General features: G+C 31.3%; 2 protein-coding genes across 5 annotated transcripts; one reads left to right on the top strand and one right to left on the bottom strand.

Moving 5' to 3' along the window:
- The first annotated feature begins 875 nt into the window (after positions 1-875).
- Positions 876-11973, top strand: LOC123884124 (beta-carotene isomerase D27, chloroplastic). 4 transcript variants are annotated; one of them, XR_006800706.1, is made up of 9 exons: positions 877-1208; positions 1288-1427; positions 2034-2126; positions 2466-2527; positions 2730-2836; positions 6045-6137; positions 6821-6869; positions 8558-9900; positions 9989-10329. XR_006800706.1 is itself a non-coding variant. In XM_045933149.1 (8 exons), the coding sequence occupies exons 1-7, from the start codon at positions 986-988 to the stop codon at positions 6859-6861; spliced, it is 759 nt and encodes a 252-aa protein (XP_045789105.1). In that variant the 5' UTR covers positions 876-985; the 3' UTR covers positions 6862-6869; positions 11930-11973. The 4 variants fall into 4 exon arrangements, 3 of the variants coding, with proteins under 3 accessions (XP_045789105.1, XP_045789113.1, XP_045789097.1); XM_045933149.1 differs by lacking the exons at positions 8558-9900; positions 9989-10329 and adding an exon at positions 11930-11973 and having other exon boundaries at positions 876-1208; XM_045933157.1 differs by lacking the exon at positions 8558-9900 and having other exon boundaries at positions 876-1208; positions 9989-10322.
- Positions 11974-16933: 4960 nt separating this feature from the next.
- On the bottom strand, positions 16934-20099 carry LOC123887470 (protein LONGIFOLIA 1-like). The gene is made up of 4 exons (XM_045936786.1): positions 19616-20099; positions 18281-19537; positions 17957-18155; positions 16934-17631 (listed from the first exon to the last, which is right to left on the bottom strand). Exons 1-4 carry the CDS (start codon positions 19769-19771, stop codon positions 17063-17065), a joined length of 2181 nt encoding a protein of 726 aa, XP_045792742.1. The 5' UTR covers positions 19772-20099; the 3' UTR covers positions 16934-17062.
- Positions 20100-22413: the final 2314 nt, after the last annotated feature.

Raw genomic sequence — 22413 nt, 5'->3', positions numbered from 1 at the left:
TAGTATGCAAGAAGTAGTCGCAAGTGCAGTGAGTCAGTGTGATTTTGACGAAAGTTACACTTCAAGCTTTGGTAAACCTCAGTCCATTCAAACATATTCTACCAAGTACATTTATTTATAAAAAATCTTGGTTGTGTATATAAAGGTGATTTCTTTCATGCGAGTCAGCTACAGTAGTTATAATTTTTGAAAATTGGTTATGAAGTTTAATTTGTAATAGAACTTCTAAGTTGCCTGAGTTATAGTAGTATGTTGTATGCTTGTATGAAAAAAAATAAAACAGTAGCTTCACACTATTTTAAGGTGGTGGAATTTAAGGGATATGATTGTATTTTAAGTTTGAAACACAACCTTAAAGCTGAAAGTTATTGTATTGTAATGGTAGAACATTGATAGAAGATTAACAACTCTGCCAAGTGCAGTCTTGTAGTAAGAACATTATTATTTTAATAACATGAATGGTTAATAGAACTTGAGTGGGTGATACTGCTCAGAATAATAAAAAATGTTAAGTTGAGTGGTTAATATATATATTTTTTTGCAACTATGTATTGTATTATTTCCTAGGATTTAGTTTATTTACATTTGGTTCAATTAAAACTTGCAAGCTATCCTTGTTCAAAGTTTTGACAAAAGGTTCAAATCTTAAATAACAGACTTGTAAATTCCATTTCAAGACTAATTCAGAGTCTACATTTATTTGTTTTGTTAAAACAAAATAGGTGAACAGTGGTAGTGGATCACAAGTTGTGGCTTAAGTAGTTGACAGAAGTTAATAAAGAAAGAATATTGCAATTAGAATAAGAATTATTATATATATCACATCATGTCGAGTTCAGTACCACAAACCAACAAAACAAAAGCACCTAAAACAGAATCAACAATATGAGCTTTAGGCAAAGATTCTTTTCATGCACTATTTGTCTTTATTAAGCCCCTCTTATATAAGCTTCTCTCTTATGTAACTAATCATTAATATTCACAAATGGATGCAAAAGTGATTACACACAACATGAGTCTATCACCAACTTTAGCTCAGTGGAGAAGCCTAAGACTTAAACCAAAACACACTTTTGTAGTTGGAGTTTTTGCAAGGCCTTCAGATAACATTACTGAAGAAACATTAAGAAAAACTACTGTATACAATGATAATTGGTTTGATAAATTAGCTATAAATCATTTATCAAAAAGTGTTCAAGCAGCAACAGGTAATTTTTTCCCTTTTATCATTTCAAGTGGATTTGTAGTAGTTTCCTTTGTATATGATCATTTATGAATCCTCTGCAGGCATAAGTAACAATAAGAGTGGTTTTGATAGCCTTGTGGAAGCAGCTACTGTGGCTTCACAGAAATTTAATACTATTCAACAACAAGAAATTATTCTAGATGCACTTGACAGAGCCTTTCCAAAGCCAATACTTTCGGTGGTAAGTTCAATACTTTCTCTCTTAATTTTGTAAAATTCGTATTCAAGATAATGTTATTCACAACTTGTACACAATGCACCACTTGAGAAACTTGTGCACGTTAGACGTCGCCCAATAAGCTATTACAGTGTAACTTATGAAACACCAACACAAACAATAAAACACCAATACAGACACCAAATACAATATTAAAAATTAATACACGACAATGATAATAATTTTAAAATTTAAAATATTAAATATAATGATGTTGTGTCGGTGTGAGATATCGACATGTGTAAGACATCAGACACACCGTCAATATAAAATGTTTGACTTCTTCCTAAGAATCCACTAGTTTAAGGACTTTCAAGTTCATTAATAATTCGTTATTTCCAATATGTTAGAATTTAAGCTATGTTTGCTATCTCTTCTTTGGAACAATGGGTTTCTTTTTGTTTATTTTATTATGTTGTTTAATGTTAATGCATTGTTGTTTGTTTTTGTTGTTTTGTTCTTAATTTGAATGCTTGAGCATAGTATATAAACTATGTTGACGGTAATTACTATGTTTTTTCTTATATATTAATTAATTAAAATTAATTAATTGTGGATGACCAAGGGCAGATAAGGAGAGTGATGCCACCTTCTAAAATAGCAAGGGAATATTTTGCCGTCTTCACCACTTTGTTCTGTGCTTGGTTACTCGGTCCCTGTGAGGTAAGCTATCCAAACTATATACTTGTCCCAAAATATAAGCAAAAAATGGTCAATGAAAATCGATGAATTTGGTTTAAAATTTAGTTCAGATACATTCAATTTTGTTAATCCTTTTTACTTATATTTTAGAACGGATGAGTATATAAATAGTTATTTATATCAATGACTTAATATATTAATTTAATTAATTAATTTACAATCTTAATTTGAGCTTGTGCTAGTTATTTATTGACATGCATGGATGATCTTGGTCTCAATTTTTAAATTAATCTCATTAGTTATTTTTTCTCCTTTCTTTTTTGCAATTTTAATTACATTAGTTAGTTTCACTATGTAAAGGTGAGAGAATCGGAAGTCAATGGGAAAAGAGAAAAAAATGTCGTCCACATAAAAAAATGCAGGTAATTTTAGCGTTCTCTAATTATTATGTTCCACATCTCATTCTATATTCACACAATAGTATATGAGTAACACATGTAATGATGTAACAATGAATCAGTATGTTACATGTGTTACTCATTATTTATTTTTTATTCATCTATTTTTTCTGAATAATAGCTTCCCTCCCCTGTATTATGATTTGTTTAAAAACAATACATGCAGAGTTTTAGAAGAAACAAATTGTGTTGGGATATGTGCCAATCTCTGCAAAATGCCATCTCAAATATTCATAAAGGACTCTTTTGGTATGCCACTCAATATGGTTCCAAGTAAGTATTCCAACCAATTTTTTGATGACCACAATTTAATTCATGGATAAGCACTTTGCATACACCAATTTAATTTTTTTTTCTTTCTACTCTTTATGGCCAATGCTAGGGTGGGAGACCATGACATGTCTCTCACCGGTGCACCATATGATATGTGGATTGGATTGAATGTGTACATGATATTATGGTGTACTGTCAGTATTATATTATTTATATTTTTTTGAAAAAAAAAAGTTTTAAATTTTTCTGGAAAAAAGTTTTCTATCTTTTTTTCGGGCACAAAATTTTCGATTTTTTCTTTTGGAAAAAAAGTTCCTGATTTTTGGGGGAAAAAATTTCGATTTCACATAAAAGCAATTCCAGAGTTTTTCTGGGAAAAAAATTTTCCGTTCTTTTTTCGGGAAAAAAGTTTCGGATATTTTTCAAAAAAAAAAAGTTTTTGTTTTTTTATGGAAAAAGTTCAGATTTTTCCCAAAAAAAGTTTCCGATTTTTTGGGAAAAATAGTTTCGAAATGTTCACCTAAAAATTATTGTCGATACAAAAAAGAGTAAAAAAATAGAAAATATTTGAAACTTTTTTTCCGAATAAAATATTGGATCTTTTTCAGAAAAAAAATCGGAAACTTTATTTTCGGAAAATATCCGAAACTTTTTTTTTTGAAAAAAGAACGAAAACTTTTTTGTTCAGCAAAGACTCCGGAATTGTTTTTTTCTAAAATCGAAACTTTTTTCCTTAAAAATTTGGAACTTTTTTTTCGAAAAAAAAAACCGAAATTTTTTTTCCAAAAAAAAATAGAAAAATTTTATGCGGAAAAATTGAAAACTTTTTTTTTCAAAAAAATTAATAAATAATATAATACTGACAGTACACCATAATATCATGTACACATTCAATCCAATCCACATATCATATGGTGCACCGGTGAGAGACATGTCATGGTCTCCCACCCTAGCATTGGCCACTCTTTATTTATTAGTAAACACTCAAATTAGTTTCTGAAAGATACATAAGATACTTGATGTAAAAAATATAAGGCATCTTAGTTCTTAAATCGAAGATTATTTTACTCTATATATGTGATTAAATTAATGTTACTAATCATTATAGAGGCCCAATTTTGAAGACCCACTAGTTTGGCTTTGCTACTAGAAACTTCGACGATGCTTTTTCTCCCGACCCCGTGATTCTTTTATACCTCACAATATTCCAATTTTTTCCTTGCAGAAAAATTCAGTTTGCAGAAATCGATTTTTTTTTAGTGCAAATTCAGAATAAATTTCGACATCAACTTCGACTTCTTAAAGTTTAGGACCACATCTTAAAGGTCAAAGCTAAATTTTGACGTATGTATAAGTTTTTTAAGATTAGAAATTTATGGGATATAAAAGAAACACGAGTTGGGAGAGAAAACATCAACTTCGACATGACATAACATTATACTATTAAGGAACCCACTATGAGAGGCTTGATTTTAATCTTGTAATAGTAAGTATGATTTATGTCAACAACTTCTTTTGTTTTAAGAGCCAAGAGGTGTTAAAAATTGAAAAGAAAAAAGAACACATTCTTTACGTGCACATTTCTCAAACCAGCAAAATGCGACGCATGGATCCCACAAACTAAACTAAATGGAAAATATTATTGCTCTCATCAATTATACGTAGCAGGGCCGGCCTATGAGTAAGAATAAGATAATTAAAAATTTATCAAGAAAATTCAATGAGATAAAATTTTAGTGAAGAAAAAAAATGTAGGACAAATAAAAGATTGAACCCTTGAAATACATCAACATAAATGATAATAAAAAAGCTCTGACTTATGTCAGTTAAATAAATTTGAGACATAGAGGAGGATAGATTGAATCTCACCAAACAAAACTATTACTATGGAGACCAAGCGAAACAATTTTGTTTGCACAATGATTGTCTTATCTTATCTGAAGATATGAGAAATAATGAATCTCAAGCTCTTGGTTAACTCAACACAATTCGACTATAAGTTTCTTAACCTCCAAGGAACAAGACCATGATTATTAAAAGTCATAGTAGTCAATTGAGAGTTTGTTTCCAACCAAAGAGATATCCAACCCTTTTTAGAAGCCAACTCAATTGCAAGCATAACCCTAATGAGCTCAACAAGAAAAACAGTAGATATGTTTAAGTTTTGAGCAAAACAACCCACAACAACAACATTGCTATCTCTGAAAAAGACCAAGGTAACCTTTTTGTTGTGCCATCAATGTTTCATTTGATCCAAGAAACAATGGGAGGGTGCCATAAATTCTCTTTGATCTTAGGAGCATTCGAAGCATGGATTATAACAAAAAAAAGCCTTAAGAATCACAAATTCATGCATATCCGAGAAAGAGGTCCTTCTAGAGTGATTGCTAGAAAGAGAAGTATTGGAGATCACCATACGTGAGACCGATATTCAAGAAATAATCTTGTTATCAAACCTCTTTATTTCGACAAAATCAAATTACATCAATTAAGTTGATAATAGCCGCAATAATAAGAATTTTGCATTGAGGAGAACAAGATTTTTTTTGCATACATTCAAAACAACATCAATCAATAGTAATGTTAATAGTAGAAACAAATTAGGTCTAGAGAATTTTCACAAAAGTAGAACCCCAGAAAAAATGTTGACTATCTCTATTGGTTAAAATTATTGCAATAAAAAAATCCTTTTGCTAAAAAGACACTTATTTTAGGACAGAAGGAACACCATAATTTTGTTGAAACTAACATGTTTGTAATATGTATTTGCCTATTTGAGATCAGAATTCGATGCATTCACAAATCCACTGCAGTCAAGCAGTTAGACGTCGTTGATTGATTTAAGCACAATATATTTAATATTATTAAATAAGCATAAAATATGGATTTTTTAGAATATCAAATCTTAATCGGACGATCACAATTGTCTTGACCGCATGATTGCGTTTAATCCATTTCCTTGTATTTATGGTTAGTTTAATTTAAAACTTCAATAAAATCAGGATGGCATTCTGATTTCATCGAATGTAATGTTGTTTTTCCTAAATCATTATGGTCTATTGTAATTTTGTTAATTAAACTCAATATGACACCAAATAACTTAGAATGTCAAATTAAAAATATAAAAAACTTTTTAAATATGTTTCTTTTTTTCACTTAAATTTAGAAAGATGTATATAAAGTTTGGTTGTTATCTTTTGATTTACAGATTTTGATGACATGAGTTGTGAGATGATATTTGGCCAGGAACCCCCATCATCAACCGATGATCCAGCACTCAAACAACCCTGCTATAAACTATGTAACGTTATACTTATTTGATGTTTTCTCTCCCCACCTCTCGTGAATCTTTTATACCCCCAATATTCCAATTTTGTCCTTGCAGAAAAACTCGGTTCGCAGAAATCGAATTTTTACTAGTGCAAATTTAGAGTAAATTTCGGTTTTTAGAAACCGAAATTTGTTTTCAAGGCAAAAAAAAACTTCAATTTCTACAAACCGAAGTTTTTTCAAGAGTAAAATTGGAAATTCAGGGAAATAAAAGATTCACGGAGGTGGTTACTTATTTTGTGATTGCTTACATTTATTTACATGCTACTCTTAAGCCTTCAAAATTTAGTAAACTAATTAGTAAAATGGAAGAAGAAGAAGAAGAAAAAAATAGGACCCCAGATTAATATTTCACCTCCTCAAAGATATGCTATTGGTTTGCAAAATACATGAATTAATTTCAGTCTACCAAAGTGTCGCAATTTATTTATTTATTCAAAATATAAATAAATAAACTGTGACACTTTGCTAAAACAAACCGTTATCTTGTAACAAAAAAAAAATCGTTATCTTTCTTTTTAATAAGAAAAAAAACATGACACAGTTTGTTAAAAACTACAAAATATAATTGTAAATTATAAAAAGAAATTTTAATTTGTTATCAATAAAAAGAAAATAAAATTAACTAACATAATCTCTTCACATATCATGCAGGCAAGGCAAAGAAAAACCATGGAACGAAATGTCTTACCTAATGTAGTAGGTATGAAAAAGTGCAAATACGACAATTTTTATATGAAGCTTATGGTTCACTAGCTAGCTAAATAAATCTGTTTTATTTCTTGTGCGGAACATGGACACATTATGAGGTTTATCCGCAATTAATTATATATTTTTTCGAATAAACTATGAACTTATTTCTTAGAGTAATTTTTTTTATAAGTAAAAAATTGTATTATTAAAAAATACAAGGAATACTTAATCCTTATAATACAAAAAATAAACTATAAAGCCTCAAATGCTTTGTAAACAACAGAGAAGATTATTACACCAATTGAAGGACAAGTTCCTTGATTTGCGCCGCGCTCTACTGCTAAACTAAAGACAAGAGATAAATATAATTTGATCAATCACAACAGCAGAAAAATCACCAATCTCACCTCTAAACAATATATTATTTCTCATACACAATAAACACCAAGTTATTACTAACTAAATTAAATGTCTAACCTTCATGGTTTTCTTAAATTCAACAAGAGAATCAAATAACAAAAAATGTTTTAGAATATGACCCTCTCTCCCAATTTAGTTAGTAAAGTATATAAAAATAATAAATAGTCACTAAATTTTGTCACAAGAGTTTGCTTGATGATGAATGTGATTGACATGGATGGTTCAATCTGGAAGGTGGATAATATAGATAACCTTGTGGAGATGAGGTTGAACATGAATGGTGAAAGTAAACTAATTATTGATCATATTGACGACATGAGTAAACAAATGGAGTTTTGTTTCTCTACCAAAAAAAGAAAATGAAGTTTTGTTAAAGGAGGGAAATGTAGGTTTTAATATAAGAGGGTGGGAAATAAAATTTAAACTTCTTAGGGAATGTAATTTTCTATAATACATTTTGTATAAGAGGAAAGGTGGGTGTATATTTTAACATAAGAGGGGAGACTAATGTAATTTAAACATCTCTCAATAGAGTGGAGTGTAATTTACTCTTAAGTCTTAATTTTATATGGTTTAGTGATTATATATATTTTTTTTTTATGGAAAATGTTATTTAAACATAATTTTTTAACAAAAATACAACAAAACTACACTTTTTTTCGAATATTTGTTGCATGCATCGATATCCATGCTGTGAGCGGAGAAAGTACGATGTTGTATTTTACATAGCACATCTCAATTTTGTGTTTATATAGCACATCTCATTTTTTATATACTTTAAAAATGAAACTAAACAAGCGATATCTATCTATACTTTTAACAACTATATTGATGATTTATTTTTCTTTTTCATAAGTGATTTATTCAAATTACAACCTTGGAAAATTTGGAAAATTGTGTATTGTGTGATGTGGATTGAATTGGAGAATGACATTTTAATTGGATATTTTCTTCGATCTATCCATTTTTTCGCGCGCCCTACGAATTTATTAAAATACTCTCTTTCACTATTTAGGTTGCGAACATCCCAAAAACATCTTACCTTTATAACATCCGCCACTTATTCCTTGTGAAGTGTTTTGACTGAATATTGTCCCTTTCCATCTTTTTAGGTAAGTAGCGGACGGTATTTATAAAAATTTCTCATTTTCATAACGTTCGTTACTTATGTAGCGGAAGAGTAAAATGGAAAAGACATAGGGCATGCGAGAAACTGATAGGGTGGTAAAAGAAAATATCTTTTCAAGTATTTTGACTGAATATTTCATTTTATTGTAGGCTTTTTCTCAGCTGGGCAGGACGAAGAATGTCCCCCACCTTTGTGTGCTACCAAAGCTAAGAACAATTAAGTGGTTCAGTGTAATCTAAACCAATGGTTTCATTCTTAAGTGGATTTTCATCATTTTAGATTAGTTTTAATGTTCGTAAAGCGCTCAAGTATGTAAGTGGACAAAGGAATTGCTTACCGCTCTCATATAATGTTACATAACAAAATTATCTATGATTTGAGCCCCCCACCTACCCTGAAGAAAATAAACTATTATTGATTATTTCCTCTATTAAACTCATAAAACACTTGCTAAATTACGATTAAACAAACACTTTGTTTAAAAATGGACTTCACCAACTCGGTCTACCATTATTCTTGTTAAAGAATTATTTTTTATAACATGATCTAACATCTCACAAAGCGTCATTTTGTACTCGAGAAAAGTGACATTTCTCCATTCTCGTGAGCTTAGAAAACATTATTTTATTAGCATATGTTTAATTTTAATCGGTTATGTGCTATTTAAATTATTTAGCGGGATAGAGGTATTAATTTAGCAAGAGGAATTCATTAAATTAGGATTTATTTAACTTGGCAATCAAAATTAGAATGAAAGATGTAAGAAGAATAGTGTTAGAAAAATAGAATAGAACTATTGGTAGATTTTTTTTTTAAGCAAGAAAAATAGCGAGGTAGAAGTAGCAAATTGATGGGGAAAATAGTTAAATAGAATTTTAGATGATTTTAATAATTTAAATAGGAAAAGAATTGAGAGAAATTAAAATTATAGAGGAAATGGAGAATTAGGAGGAAATGTAATGAAGCGGGTGTATAGTGAGCAAGTACAGAAAGATGGGGTATGTTGGAGTAAGAATTATGTTGGGCTAGTGTGAAGGGAGGTGGGCGCATGGGCTTTAGTAAAAGAGAGGGGTGTGAGAGAAATTCTGTCTAAAAGGAGGGTGAATTCCATTGTGCAAAGGTATAAGGGTCAACATTGGTTGGGAGGTTGTTAATGAAAATCTACATTTCTCATTCTTTGAAAGTAAACCTGGACAAGATTTTTCTGCAAGGATATATGATCAAGTTCACAACATTGATCCACGAACTACTTTGTTCTTGAATGATTATAATACCATTGAGGAAAGTAGAGATGGTTTATCAAGTCCATCAAGGTATATTAAGACAAATTCAAAGTTCAAATAGACAATTGCCTCTTGTAATTGGACTTGAGTCTCATTTCCCTAGTAGTCTTCCTAACTTGCCTAACATGAGAGCTTCCCTTGACATCCTTCCTTCCACCGGTTTTCCAATATGGATTACTGAGTTAGACATCGCACGCCAACCTAATTAGGTAAACTTAATAACATCGATGATTTTTTTTTTACTATTTATACATTTATGCATCATCTAATTTAGGTTTTTACTTATGATTTGTGTAGGCAAGGTACTTCGAGTAGGTTCTAAGAGAGGCCCATTCTCACCCAGGGATTTGAGGCATTGCAATGTGGACTGCTGGAAACCAACCGGTTGTTATACGATGTGTTTGACTGATAACAAATTTAAGAATTTGCCTACTGGTGATGTTGTGGACAAACTTCTTAAAGAGTCGGGGAAAACAACAGTATCAACGACGACAAGCGAAAATAGTTTCCTCGAGACCTCTCTTTTTCATGGCGATTATGACGTGGAAATTAGTCATGCTATAAAGAAGAATCATACTTTCACTCATAAAATGCAAGTTCTTTCGGAATACGAGTCAGAGAAAATAAGACAGTTTATACAACTTTTTATTTAATTAATTGCTTCAACATAAGAAAATGATTAAAGATATAAAGAATCAAATTTATCCAAATTCCAGTGACTTGTGACACAAAATGGTGAAATTTAAATGCTATTAGAGAAAATTTAATGAAATCAGAGAAAATCAACAATATTCCAAAGAGTCTACTTAATGAATAAAACATGATAAACTACATCTACAAATCAATAATATACGACCCAATTAGGTTTTTCAACTTCCAAGTTGTAGGAATTAATATACAAGTCGACGAAATTTACAATGATAATCACAAACATTGTAAATTTGGTAGTTAATATGAAAATGCAAACAGGTTGTCACATGTGACAAAATTGACGGAAATGACTAACTAATGCAAACGGTAAAAACGTAAGGGACCAAATTGATACGTTTTAAATGTAAGAGACCAAATTAAAACCTAAAATAAACATAAGGGACCAAATGTATAGTTAAGCCAAATTTTAACTATAAATCCGAGATCAAAAACTTCAAGAGACTAATCTCAAAATAAAAACAAATTGCTTTGGTTCTATATGAAATCATGACTTCAAGTTAATGAAACATCTAAAATCCATTCCTCCCCATTTCACCAAGCACTCCCATAGATCCTGGACGTGTTGCATTTTTTGTGTGAATTCAATGAGTTTTTTTTAGGAATTAATTTCAATTAGTTGTCCTAAAAATAAATGAAAATCAAAATTTTCCAACCTCGAATTATTTAAACTCTCCGACCACTATCTCTTCAGATCCAAAATAAACCTCAAACCACCACCACCACCATGTTTCACAACGAATCAATCTCAAACCACCACGACCCTCCATCACCATGAATCAACCCTTATTTTTCACTTGTGGGTGGAGAGTATGATGGGGTTTTGTTTTTGGGTTTGTGTTTGTGTTTGTGTTTGAAGTTGAACGTCAAAGTGTTTGGAAGTACCCCACCTACTTTAACTTTGATGGTTCGCTGTTAAAATCAATGATTGAGATCACTTACTATGTCAAACTGTATTAAATGGCTACGGCAGCTAATCCTGGTCCCAATTTACTAGTGTTAGTAAATTTGCTTAATACAATATCATGTAAAAAATAAATAAAGAAAAAGCATAATACATGTATGTAGTATGTATTTGACCTTGATCATTCTTTCTTTATGTACATGGTAAAAACAAACAAAGCATAGTTCGGAAATGATGCCAAATAAGTAGTTCAAATTGGCAATAAGTTCATTTATCATATGGCAAAAGGACCCTAAAGAAGAAGACAAGGCGTGAGGTAAGAACAGTAACCAATAGCCCTCATGCCAATGGACAAATTTAATGAATTCTTGAGCAGAGTCAAGCATGTGCTTCTGTGGACTGCCACTTCCCATTTGATTCATCCACTTATCTTTCACACATGACACATGCATGGCTAAGTCTATATATGTACCCCTTTTTTGTGAATAAATAAAACGAACCATCTTCCTCCTTTTTTAATGTTTAGTTTCTTTCAGTGCTAAAGATAGATAATATGAATTGATTGTTGAGAAATGAATGTCCATATCGATCAGAGACAAAGAACCTTAATCCTTGGATTTTGATAGGGATGGCAAACTGTCTAAGACCAATGAGATATACTACATATTGGATGATAGAGATTGTTGAGAGGAAGACCAAGAAGCTTTTAAAAAGAGAAGAAGAGAAAAGGATGTGCCATGGTGGAGTTGTTTAGTGACTAGAATTTTACCTTTTAAAAGGTATATAAGTCGATCTCTTAGGGTTCAAAAGTTTTTACATATAATGTTTATGCTAACTGAGTCATACTCATTGAAATAGCCAAAACTATCATTTCAAGGAGACCAAACTCGAAAAAGTTATATACAAGAAAGAATTGTTGATATATATTTTTTATCAAGTAGTTTAATGACTAAAATTTTACCTTTAATAAGTATAGAGTAGTCGGAGGTTTAAATTCTAAAACCTAGATATAATAATGCTTCTACCAACTAAATTATGCTCACAAGAACTATCGATATTTTTTAAACCCTCAAACCATGATATGTAAAATCAAAATATCAATTTAGGTGCTTCTCTCTAGAAATTGATGGATCGATTTGTTGCAAAAGCATCCATCGACCATAACCACTACCTTATGATTTAATGAATTGACAACCACGCAACAGTGAACTTGAAGTTGTTGTTACAATAGTTTTTCAATGTATCCAAATCACAAACACATATTTAGAGCTTGAATGTGCATTTTGTTAATTAGTTTAATCCTTAAATATGTCTATTGTTAGTCAATTTGTACTTTAAATTACCAAAATGATATTGTCTAACAAAAGATATATTTGATAATGAATTTATAATTTTGATATATTAAAAAATCATAGTAATAAATTCTCACACATTTATAGATAAAATGACAATATTATTTTTTTAATATTTTTTATACGTATAAAACAGCAAAGTTATGGAATGTAATAAGGGGACCTTGGCTACTATGACCCCGTGGTCCCTCTGTCCGTGTGTATTGGTTTTAAGTAAAAATTAAAGAATAAATATTTATTCTCATGTGCAACTTATTTTCGGTCTATCTTTTGTTCATTTATAGTTATTTTGATTATTCACAATAACAAAAATATAACTTTTAATTAATAACAAGAAAAATCAGCGAACTTAAGGTACATCTTAATCTCCATAATTTTTTTGTTTTTTTTATCCTCTCATGTTTGTGTCCACTTTGACATAAGTTTGCACTGGCACATATCTTATTTAATAACCAATGAAGTGAGAACACTCAAAATGAGAAAATAGTTCTTTTTCAATAGATCCTTTCCATCCAATTCTTCTTATTTTTTTATTTTTTTTAAACGATAAAAAATATTAACACAACTGTAACACAAAATGTGCCTAAAAATAAAGATTACAAACAGACAGCCAATGATAACTTTATTCGTGATAAGATTAATCATCACATTGTTAAAAAGTCTCATATCAGTTGTGAGATGACCTAATGTGTGTTTATAAAGTAGAGACAATCTTTACCTTACAAACTAGTTTTGTAAGGATGAGTAAAACTCAATTCTAAAATGATATCAGAGTCTCTCACATCGGTTGCAAGATGACCTGAATACTTTCAAATTAATTCCCATTGAGTTGGAACCTTTGCATTAATTTCAAGCTATTGTCCTCTACTTACTGCAATTAAACTTAAAACTATGCGCTACCATGTATTTTGGTTTTGATAAATTGTTGGTACCATATTTTGCAATTATGGACCACTTTTCATGTAGTTTGGTTTTAGTACTTTGATCATTTGATGATTTTGCTATTCGAGGTTGATTGCAAAAGAAATTTGTGTTTTTGAAGAAGAAGGAAGGTACATGGACTAATATCAGCTATGTGAATTAAAATATTTCATGACAATCATCTTTAGAAACTATATGGTATCCTAATTTGGTGACATGAAAGCCAACATATGGACATATTACACCAAGTAGAGTGTAATATTAGAGTAGTTTTTTACTAGCTTACTGATAGTTACTAGTGTGTTTAACCTCAGTTCCTAAACATATATATATATATATATATATATATATATATATATATATATATATATATATATATATATATATATATATATATATATATATATATATATATATATATATGTGGAGCATGTGTAATCATAATGTATCACTTCATTCTATCATTTCATTCTCTTAATATGATATCAGAGCCTAAAATAATTGGTACGTAACATTTTAAATGTGAAGCTCTTACACCTATGTTTCTTGTTCTTTAAAAAAAAAAATAATAGAAAAAGCTATGTTTTTTACAGGTTTTTTTTTAGAAAATAATATTTTTTTTATAAAAAAAATCACTTTTAAAAGTATTACATCCGTTTGTTATACTTTAATGATTGTTGTGGTTTATGCAGTGTTATCAGTTGATTTATTCGCCTCTTGAGTTGTGAAGGACCTCACATCACCCTTTCTTTGCTATTTGGTTTCGCATCCGTTCATTGATCCACCGGAAAGTACTTGTGGTGTGTGTATCTTTACTTCTGCTTTTAACCACTTCTGAAGTATAATTTAAAACGTTTGTACACCAGTTTGGGTGATAATGTGGTTTGACTGAGTTTGGTTTATGTTCCCCCAGTATGCTTTGTATTCTCTTTATTTTCTTTTTAATATATTTAGGGTGTAAGGTGTTGCGTCTGATCTGCACCCCATTCGGTAAAAAATAAAACACAAACTAAGATTATTTTATTAAAAAAATGATTTTTATTACGATAAACAAATGCAAAGTAAATTATACTTTTATATAAAATATTTAAAAAATAATCTCTAAATTAATGATGATCAAAATAACTATTTTTTTTTATTTATAACAATAGGACCTTAAATTAGATTTTCATTTTAAGGTTAAAAATAAATTTTTTTTAAAAAAATCTAAAACAACTATTAAAAAGATAAAGTAATTCTTTTAAGAAAAAAAATTCTAAATTCTGTAACAAAAATTGATTTCTATAAATAAATTTAGTAAACCTGTATATAAAAGGTAGAAAGTTAAAAATTCTATAAAGAGGGGGTATGGTCGAGCGAGGCCCACATAGAGAGAAAAGGGCTCTGAAATCTGGTACTGGCTGCTGCTTAGGTAGCTCCAAAAACTATTACAGCCCCACCAACACTGATTTTTGCTGCATCATAGTAACACTTTGTACATTTCATGGTCAAGCAAGGACTTGCAAAATATTGCACATGATAGAAATTCAGAGACGTATACATTCAGAGTTGTACCATACCTATCATCCTATAATTGAGGAAATAAATAAATATATTAAAAAAATGTTGTGGAGGGGTCATAGACTTGTAGTTAAATTAAGTTTGGATTATTGATTTTATGCATCATCATGTCCTTAATTGTTCTCATATACTTAGTATACTTTTTATAACCAACAAATGGGATTGGATGATGTGTTGCCATCAAGTAGGTTAATATAATTATCTCTTATAACTAATTAAGTAACCAATTAAGTTACTATGGTCCAATTGTATAGTACTTCATAGCTAGTTTCTCCATTCAATTGTAGTTTTCATCATATTCTCTTAAATGACCGCACATACGGATTAATTATTAATCATGTCTTAAGTGTGGGAATGGAATAAAAATTTGAATTATCGTAAGCATAACAAAAGTGGTAATACAGTACTTCACAAAAAAATAAAGCGAATTAATTTTGGATGTTACATTTTCAATCATGATGACATTGATATGATTATATGAACATCTATGATCTATCTAACCATGTGCAATTGCATAATTGCATTGAAGTTCATGATAGTATTTCAAATGCTGTTAATTAGTGACACAACATTTATTGAACGCACAAGGGTATTTGAATATGTGGCAGACTGATAAGGTAAGGAATAGTGTCACAAACTTTAAGTTAGTTATCAAGAACGACATGAAGAGTAGCTACTGGCCCAATCATCGAGGATATCTTCTTCTTCTGCGCCGAACTCGGCCCAATTTTAGATGCAGGTTCAAGGTCACATTCTCTTGTACAACAGTTAAGAAAGTTGGTCTTTCATAACGGTCGATATTGAAATGATTGTCATTTACTATCATTATCAATCATGATTTTTCATCTGTTATTCTTACAACCATTAATGACGATGACATCACATCTATCTTGACATTAATGACCTTGGCTCTCCGCAAACTATATATATATATGTTTCTCATATAGAAGGCTCGGATACAAATACTCTCTATCTCTAAAACCTTCACTTCACCTATAAGCTGACTTGAACGTCAGAGTATTACAACTCCGTTTGCAGAGGATACTTTTATTTGTGTATGTACACCTAAATTTTATACCATTATATGTGTGCCCATGTAAGAATACACTTGCTATTGATAGTTGAGACATGGAGGACCCAAACCGTTGATACTTCCTTATCCAAGTTTGTTCATTGCATAATCTCCATTCAGAAATTATAGACATTAAGTCATTAACTATTTCCATGGCAGTCCTCAAACTGGACAAAACCAACTTAATAAGTGTGTCTCTAGGTTGCTACTATAGTTTCAACATAAGGGTATGCAGCAACCTTTTTTCAATTATCGTTATCTTTTGTCAGAAAAAAATATAAAATAACAAATGATAATACTGAACCAATGATACAGTGATACTATGTTCAAAGTGGGCACCTCAAAGTCCTAAAGTGCTGCACGCTACTGATAAAATGCTACTTGCACTATTGTAAATTTGTAACACTGTAGGACCTTATATGGTTACCAAAATTAAAGGGTGAAAAACCTATAATCATTGAATAAGCTCACTCACACACAAACTTTATATTTCCATGAATTGCTTAAGCTTTAAACTTTCTAGTCCCGGTAGTTAGATTATTAGCCAATTAGTTGGTAACAAAAATGATTAACAAGGTTCATTATATATAATTAGATCCAAATATTACACATTGCATTACAACATTTGTGTCCAAAACAGTAACCACCACACATAATGACTAAAAAAAATCCAATCCAACACTTGTTTTTATATTGACATAAAGTCATGATCAGATTTATCTAGATTTCAGATTATAAATTCGTAATTTTGTCATTGTCATCAACAAAAGTAAAAGCAAAATCACTAATCAAAGCAAAAAAAAAAGAAAATTAAGCAATTAAGGGCGCGAAAATTTAAACAAAGCGTGCAACTCTTAAAATACAAGTTTTCTACGAAGCGCTTCTAGTTTGTTACATTGAGGTAGAAATGAAGCAAGATGTTGTATAGTTTCACCAATTAAATCCTTGAATACCAGCCGTTCGATATCCAAAACAACATCTCCCATCTCCACCGTCCATTCACCCCAACCACTTATCTCCTCCGCCATATCCTTCTTCAACACACCACATATCACTCCAAACAAATCCTCCGACGACTCCGATTCCGATTCTTCCCTCTCTCGTATCCTCCGAAACTCCGACCAGATCTTCGGCGTCTCATCTCCTTGAACTACTGCCTTCCACGGTGGTAACCGATTGTTCCGGTTAAGAATTTCCTGTAACGTATCGAAAATTAACCGCCTCTGTATCGTTGAAGCCTTTGATGTATCTTTCCCCTTCAGAAATTGCTGCTTCTCAAGTAAACCGAAAATGTCACAGTCTTCAGGAAAGTAACTAGAAGCACGAAGAATCTCCGATACATAACCGAAATCACAATCCTCTACTTCGTCGGATTTTCCTTCGCCGGCACTCCACATTTCATCTTCTGATTCCGCTGATTGATCTGCAATGTAGCAACAATTTCCACAGTAATCAGCAAATTTTTTTTGAAAATATATCCGATCTATATTATAGACTAAATAAATTTTGAAAATGAAATTTTGATTATAAAAATGACTAAACTAAATTAAAAAGTGGAAGATTCTTTTACGAACTGAGTCCCACGTGATTGTGTACAAGTTAAAGAAGCAGAGTCTGAAGTTTTGAGGAAACAAAAGTGAAGAACCAAAGGAGTCATGCCACGTCATTATCTCTGATTTCAAAATGATTGGTCCATGTAGGTTTGGATTTTCCAGAAAATAGATAGATAATTGACTCGTGAGTTTTACCTTTGAAATTGTAATCAATGCATCGTTTTGTAATTGGTGAAGGTGAACACCACTCGTCTTTGTAAAAGGACGAGTCAAGAACGGATACTGGACTCGGTTGTAACTCGTTCGCTGATGTTATTTCCGCTATACTGTTCAGCAACTTATCACATCTATCTAGCAGATTCCTCCCTTCTTTGTACTCATCCAGTTTATATCTCTGCTTCAAAGAATATGATTTAAAACGAGTTTTTTAACTTAATTAAAAACATATTAAGAAGACTAATTAAAAGAAAAAGAAAAGTTACTAAAAATGTAGTGTTGGTCTATGTATGTTGTATTTACCTCTGTATCTGTATGTGAATTAGAGGTGGTGAAGCTATTGTCTGAAACTGTGGACCATTCATCTTCTGCTACATTCAACATTTTCACCTTAGGATCAATCACTTTTCTCATTCTAGGAGATCCACCTGTCATTGTCGGAGCCGTTGCATTTCTTCTTGAACTTATCTTAGGGGAATGAACTGGAGACACTCTTCTCGAATCAATACCTTCGTTACTAACTCTCCTCCGTGTCTCCACGTTCGGGACATTCCTCCTGGTCGGGCTCGAGTTTCTTGAATTAACTTGAGCCCGATCATTCTCACCGGAAAGTCTAGGACTTAAGTTCCGACGAGCTCGAGGACTGGACCGAACTGAAGAATGCGGAGGAGGAGAATCATATCCAGTTCGACCATTGAACTGGTCGAACCGAGAAGAAGATCTAAGAGGTTTCATTAGAACAATGGGAGATTGGTTTGGTTTTTGGGAATGAAGAAGACCTTTAAGCTGGAGAGCCTCCAAGATATGCTTGAGTGTGTCAAGATCTTGAGAAGGTTGATTAATCCCTCGCATCTTCAACCTTTTTTCAATCTCTCCATAGATCGAAACATTGTGCTTTGGTTCAGGGAAGAAATCAGTAGAATCATAGAAACTCTTCTTTTGTACCATTATTGTTCCCTTACTCTGCTTCATAGGAAGTGAACCTTTACCTCCCTCTGAACCTCTACCATTCCACAATCGATTATCATTGGTACCATAAGAATTAACAAAATTAACATTATTAGCATTAACATTAACAGCATTAGAATTGGTATGATTATGATTATGATTATTCATCTGGCTCAAACCCACATTGCTACGTTGAGTGTAATTGTTGGCCTTAATCTTAGACTCAGAGAACCGATCTCTGGAAACTCTGGACTCCGACGCGGATCTCTGAAGCTTCGCGGCGGAATCCGTTGGTAATGAGTCAAGACCCATTAGCCTAACAATAACACTGCTGGTGGAACGACGCTGTTTCTCGCCGCCGTTATCGAGATTTACCGTTGTGTTTGTTCGGATCTCTCTTGGATGAAGTGCTCCTTTGGCATCAACAACTGCTCTGCTATCAAGAGACAGTCTAGGAGCTTCTCTTGAGAATTTCCATGAAGACCTCGTACCTTCCTTGAGTTCCAGAACAGGAAGGTTCTGTTTTGCTTCACATTGTTGGATCTCTTTAACAGGTGACGGTGCTGATAACACCGGTGAGCCACCGTCTTTTTCCGGTGTTTTCGGCGATGGCTGTAACAGAAAACAAAAAACAGGGGTTAGAAGTTGAATAAATGAAGAAAAGGAAGAGAGAAGAGAAAAGTGATTTACCGGAGGGAGTCTTTTGGTGGAGTAGATGCGTTTGGCGGAGAGAATGTGGTTACGGTCGAAGATTTGAAAGAAACCAGCCATGCACCCCATGTGTTTGTGAATATGTTTTTCAAGATTCTGATCGGTTACAATGTCTATACTTTCCGTTCTAGTCATTTTTTTTGTTTGTTTAACTTTACTATTGGGGTGTGGTTCTGTTATGTTATTGTTATGTCACTCTCTATTTCTCTTTCTTTATTTGCTTTTGTGTTGTGTTGATGGTGAAGCCAGCCTCCATTACTATTATGCTATTACTATCTTAATAACTTAACCACACTCTCACTCTCACTCTCACTCTCAAAACTCAGAGTGAGTCTCATGAAATGAAATGAAATGGGATGTATCGTGTATGGGGGTAGCTTTATCCTTACATATACACTCCCGCTTTTCGGGTCTTTAAAACGGGGTGGGCGCAATTTAACTGTTGAAAGAGACAAAGACTAGTGTCTCGGGATATTTTTTTTCCCATCAAATAAATAAATTAATATATTTCTAATATCAATATTTTAGTAAAAAAAAATAAATTAAAATCAATAGTTGTTAGATTGCATTTATTTTTCCAAGTAATTTAGAAGTTGAAATTCTACTTTATTAATTTAATATTAATTAAAATTAGATACTTTGATACTTGGTTGAATTTTAACCATATTTTTATAGAATACAGAAAAACATAAAATACCTATCCAATCAATATTATTGATTAAGAAAACATTTATATAAATTTTTTATTAAAAATAGTGAATTTAAATTTTTATTAAATTTTGTTTGCATGACCTTTATCTTAAATGGAAAAAGTTATAAATATCCAAAAATTATATGTAAAAATAGGAGAGAATATACTACTTCCTCAAACCATTAGGTTTGATCTAATGAGAAGGAGTTTGAGTAATATGTATAAGATTTTAGATCCTACTTTTACCTCAATTGTAAATCAAATACAAACGCACACCTATGTTTTTAGTCCCTATATTTTGGTTGACTTTTAAAAAAGTTCCTCTGTTTTTTATTATATTTTTAGTCCTCGACTGTGTTGGAACAAGGTTGGTTCTGCAACTATCTAACTCAGGAGTTTTGATGATAACAAAATATGAGAGAACAATTTTATGCATTAACATGTTTGTTAAGTGTGCATAAAATTAAAGAAAGTTGTATCTAAAGAATTTGGAAGGCCTCATATAAATGACGTTGAACGAAGCGAGACTCTTACTCTGAACTAGGTGAGACTCTGGATTAGTGAAGTTTGAGTTATGTCAGTAGTGTTGGATTTCAGACTCTATGCGAAATGTTCAGTTAAAAATTCAAGTAATCTCAAACAAGAGAAAACAACCAATAACTTGACTACACTTAAATGATATTTTCAACTAAAGTCAAAAGAAACATTATTTTTAGTTTTGGTGATGTTAATGATGATGATGTAGTGAAAATCGGACGGTCAGTTCGACCGTGAACTGGACCTGAATCCGGTCTAAGCAACCCCAAAACCAGATTTTAAACCAGAAAATCGGCGCTGAACCGGTAAAAACTAAAAAAATTGGTGGTCCTTGCGGTTTTGCAGGTTGGACCGCACTTTGGTCTTTTGAGAAAGAGAGTGAAAGAAAAATTGAAAGAGCGATGTAGACTGATAGCTTATAGCTTATAGCTGATATAACTTATAGTATGGCTGATGCCTCTAATTCGTTAAGAAGAGTAACGCAATTCCAACTAAGAATAATCCGATAAAAGCGATGGATTACATATTCTTCTTGAAGTCTTTCCTTATCCAATGCCATAAGAATGAAGTGAAGAGAGAGAAAAAAATTGGGAAAAATATAGGGAGACCAAAAGTTAATATTTTTGCAATTTTGAATTTATTTTTTTTGGATTTGTTTAGAAATTATGGGTTTGAAGGTATGAAAGAAGAAGATGAAGAAATAATAATAAAAAAAATTAGTTGTTGACGGTGTACTATTAGATTCGGTGGATATGCTAATGGTTTTTTTTTTTTGGCAAAAAGATCCAATGGTTAATATTAAAAAATGTACTAAGGTATATGGTGGACCACCTACATTGTTAGTCAACTTAATACATTTAGGGTTGATAAATACTCTCTCCCGTCCTTAATATTAGAATAAATTTGCTTTTTAGATACATTGAAAGAATTGATTCAAAAAGTCAATTTTTTCTTATATTAAGGACCAGAGAGAGAAAATGGAATGGATTAATGTGACAAATAGTAATATCTTTAAGGGATCAAAACAGAACTTTTATTCAACAAAGGAATAATGTGAAACCAATATATATATTTTTTTTATAAGGGATCAAAATAAAAATTAAGCCAAAAATATACTAACTTCAATTAATATAATCGATCTCCAAACAACAAATTAAATTGTTTAAGTTTTTACACCAAAAAAAAAATGTTTAAGTTTTGCAATTCCTTATTGCAGAACATCTCTTTTCTTTCATTTTTGTTCTACAAAGTGATCAATTTCTATTCAATAAAACTATCAATTTTTTGGTGTTATTGTTGGGTAATTTTTTATTTATTATTGTTTTCTTCTATTTTATGTGCAAAATAGTGATTTTTATATTTTAAAAGGTTAATTACACAAGTTTAAATACCATTTTATCATATTTGGTTTTTTAAGCAGCCTTCCAGGGCACTGGTGGGACTTGAAATGAGTCGAGTCAAGTCGAACTTGTATGACTTGACTCGACTGGATAAGAATTAGTTTGTCTCGAAATTCAGCTCGAGTTCAATATGAACTATTTTTTTAGCT

Source organism: Trifolium pratense, linkage group LG1 (genome assembly GCF_020283565.1).
Source record: "Trifolium pratense cultivar HEN17-A07 linkage group LG1, ARS_RC_1.1, whole genome shotgun sequence".
NCBI classification, from domain to species: Eukaryota; Viridiplantae; Streptophyta; class Magnoliopsida; order Fabales; family Fabaceae; genus Trifolium; species Trifolium pratense.
The sequence above is the reverse complement of the archived record's forward strand: the minus strand, read 5'-3'. Positions and strand labels throughout refer to the sequence as shown.

Excerpts from the sequence above, each read along its gene's own strand:
- LOC123884124 (XM_045933149.1), top strand. The coding sequence starts at position 986 with ATGGATGCAAAAGTGATTACACACAACATGAGTCTATCACCAACTTTA. Across the intron at positions 1,428-2,033 it reads CAAAGCCAATACTTTCGGTG|ATAAGGAGAGTGATGCCACC; the intron begins GTAAGTTCAATA and ends GACCAAGGGCAG. Across the intron at positions 2,127-2,465 it reads GGTTACTCGGTCCCTGTGAG|GTGAGAGAATCGGAAGTCAA; the intron begins GTAAGCTATCCA and ends CACTATGTAAAG.
- LOC123887470 (XM_045936786.1), bottom strand. The coding sequence starts at position 19,771 with ATGACTAGAACGGAAAGTATAGACATTGTAACCGATCAGAATCTTGAA. Across the intron at positions 18,156-18,280 it reads ATTCACATACAGATACAGAG|AGATATAAACTGGATGAGTA; the intron begins GTAAATACAACA and ends TCTTTGAAGCAG. Across the intron at positions 17,632-17,956 it reads CATTGATTACAATTTCAAAG|ATCAATCAGCGGAATCAGAA; the intron begins GTAAAACTCACG and ends GCTACATTGCAG.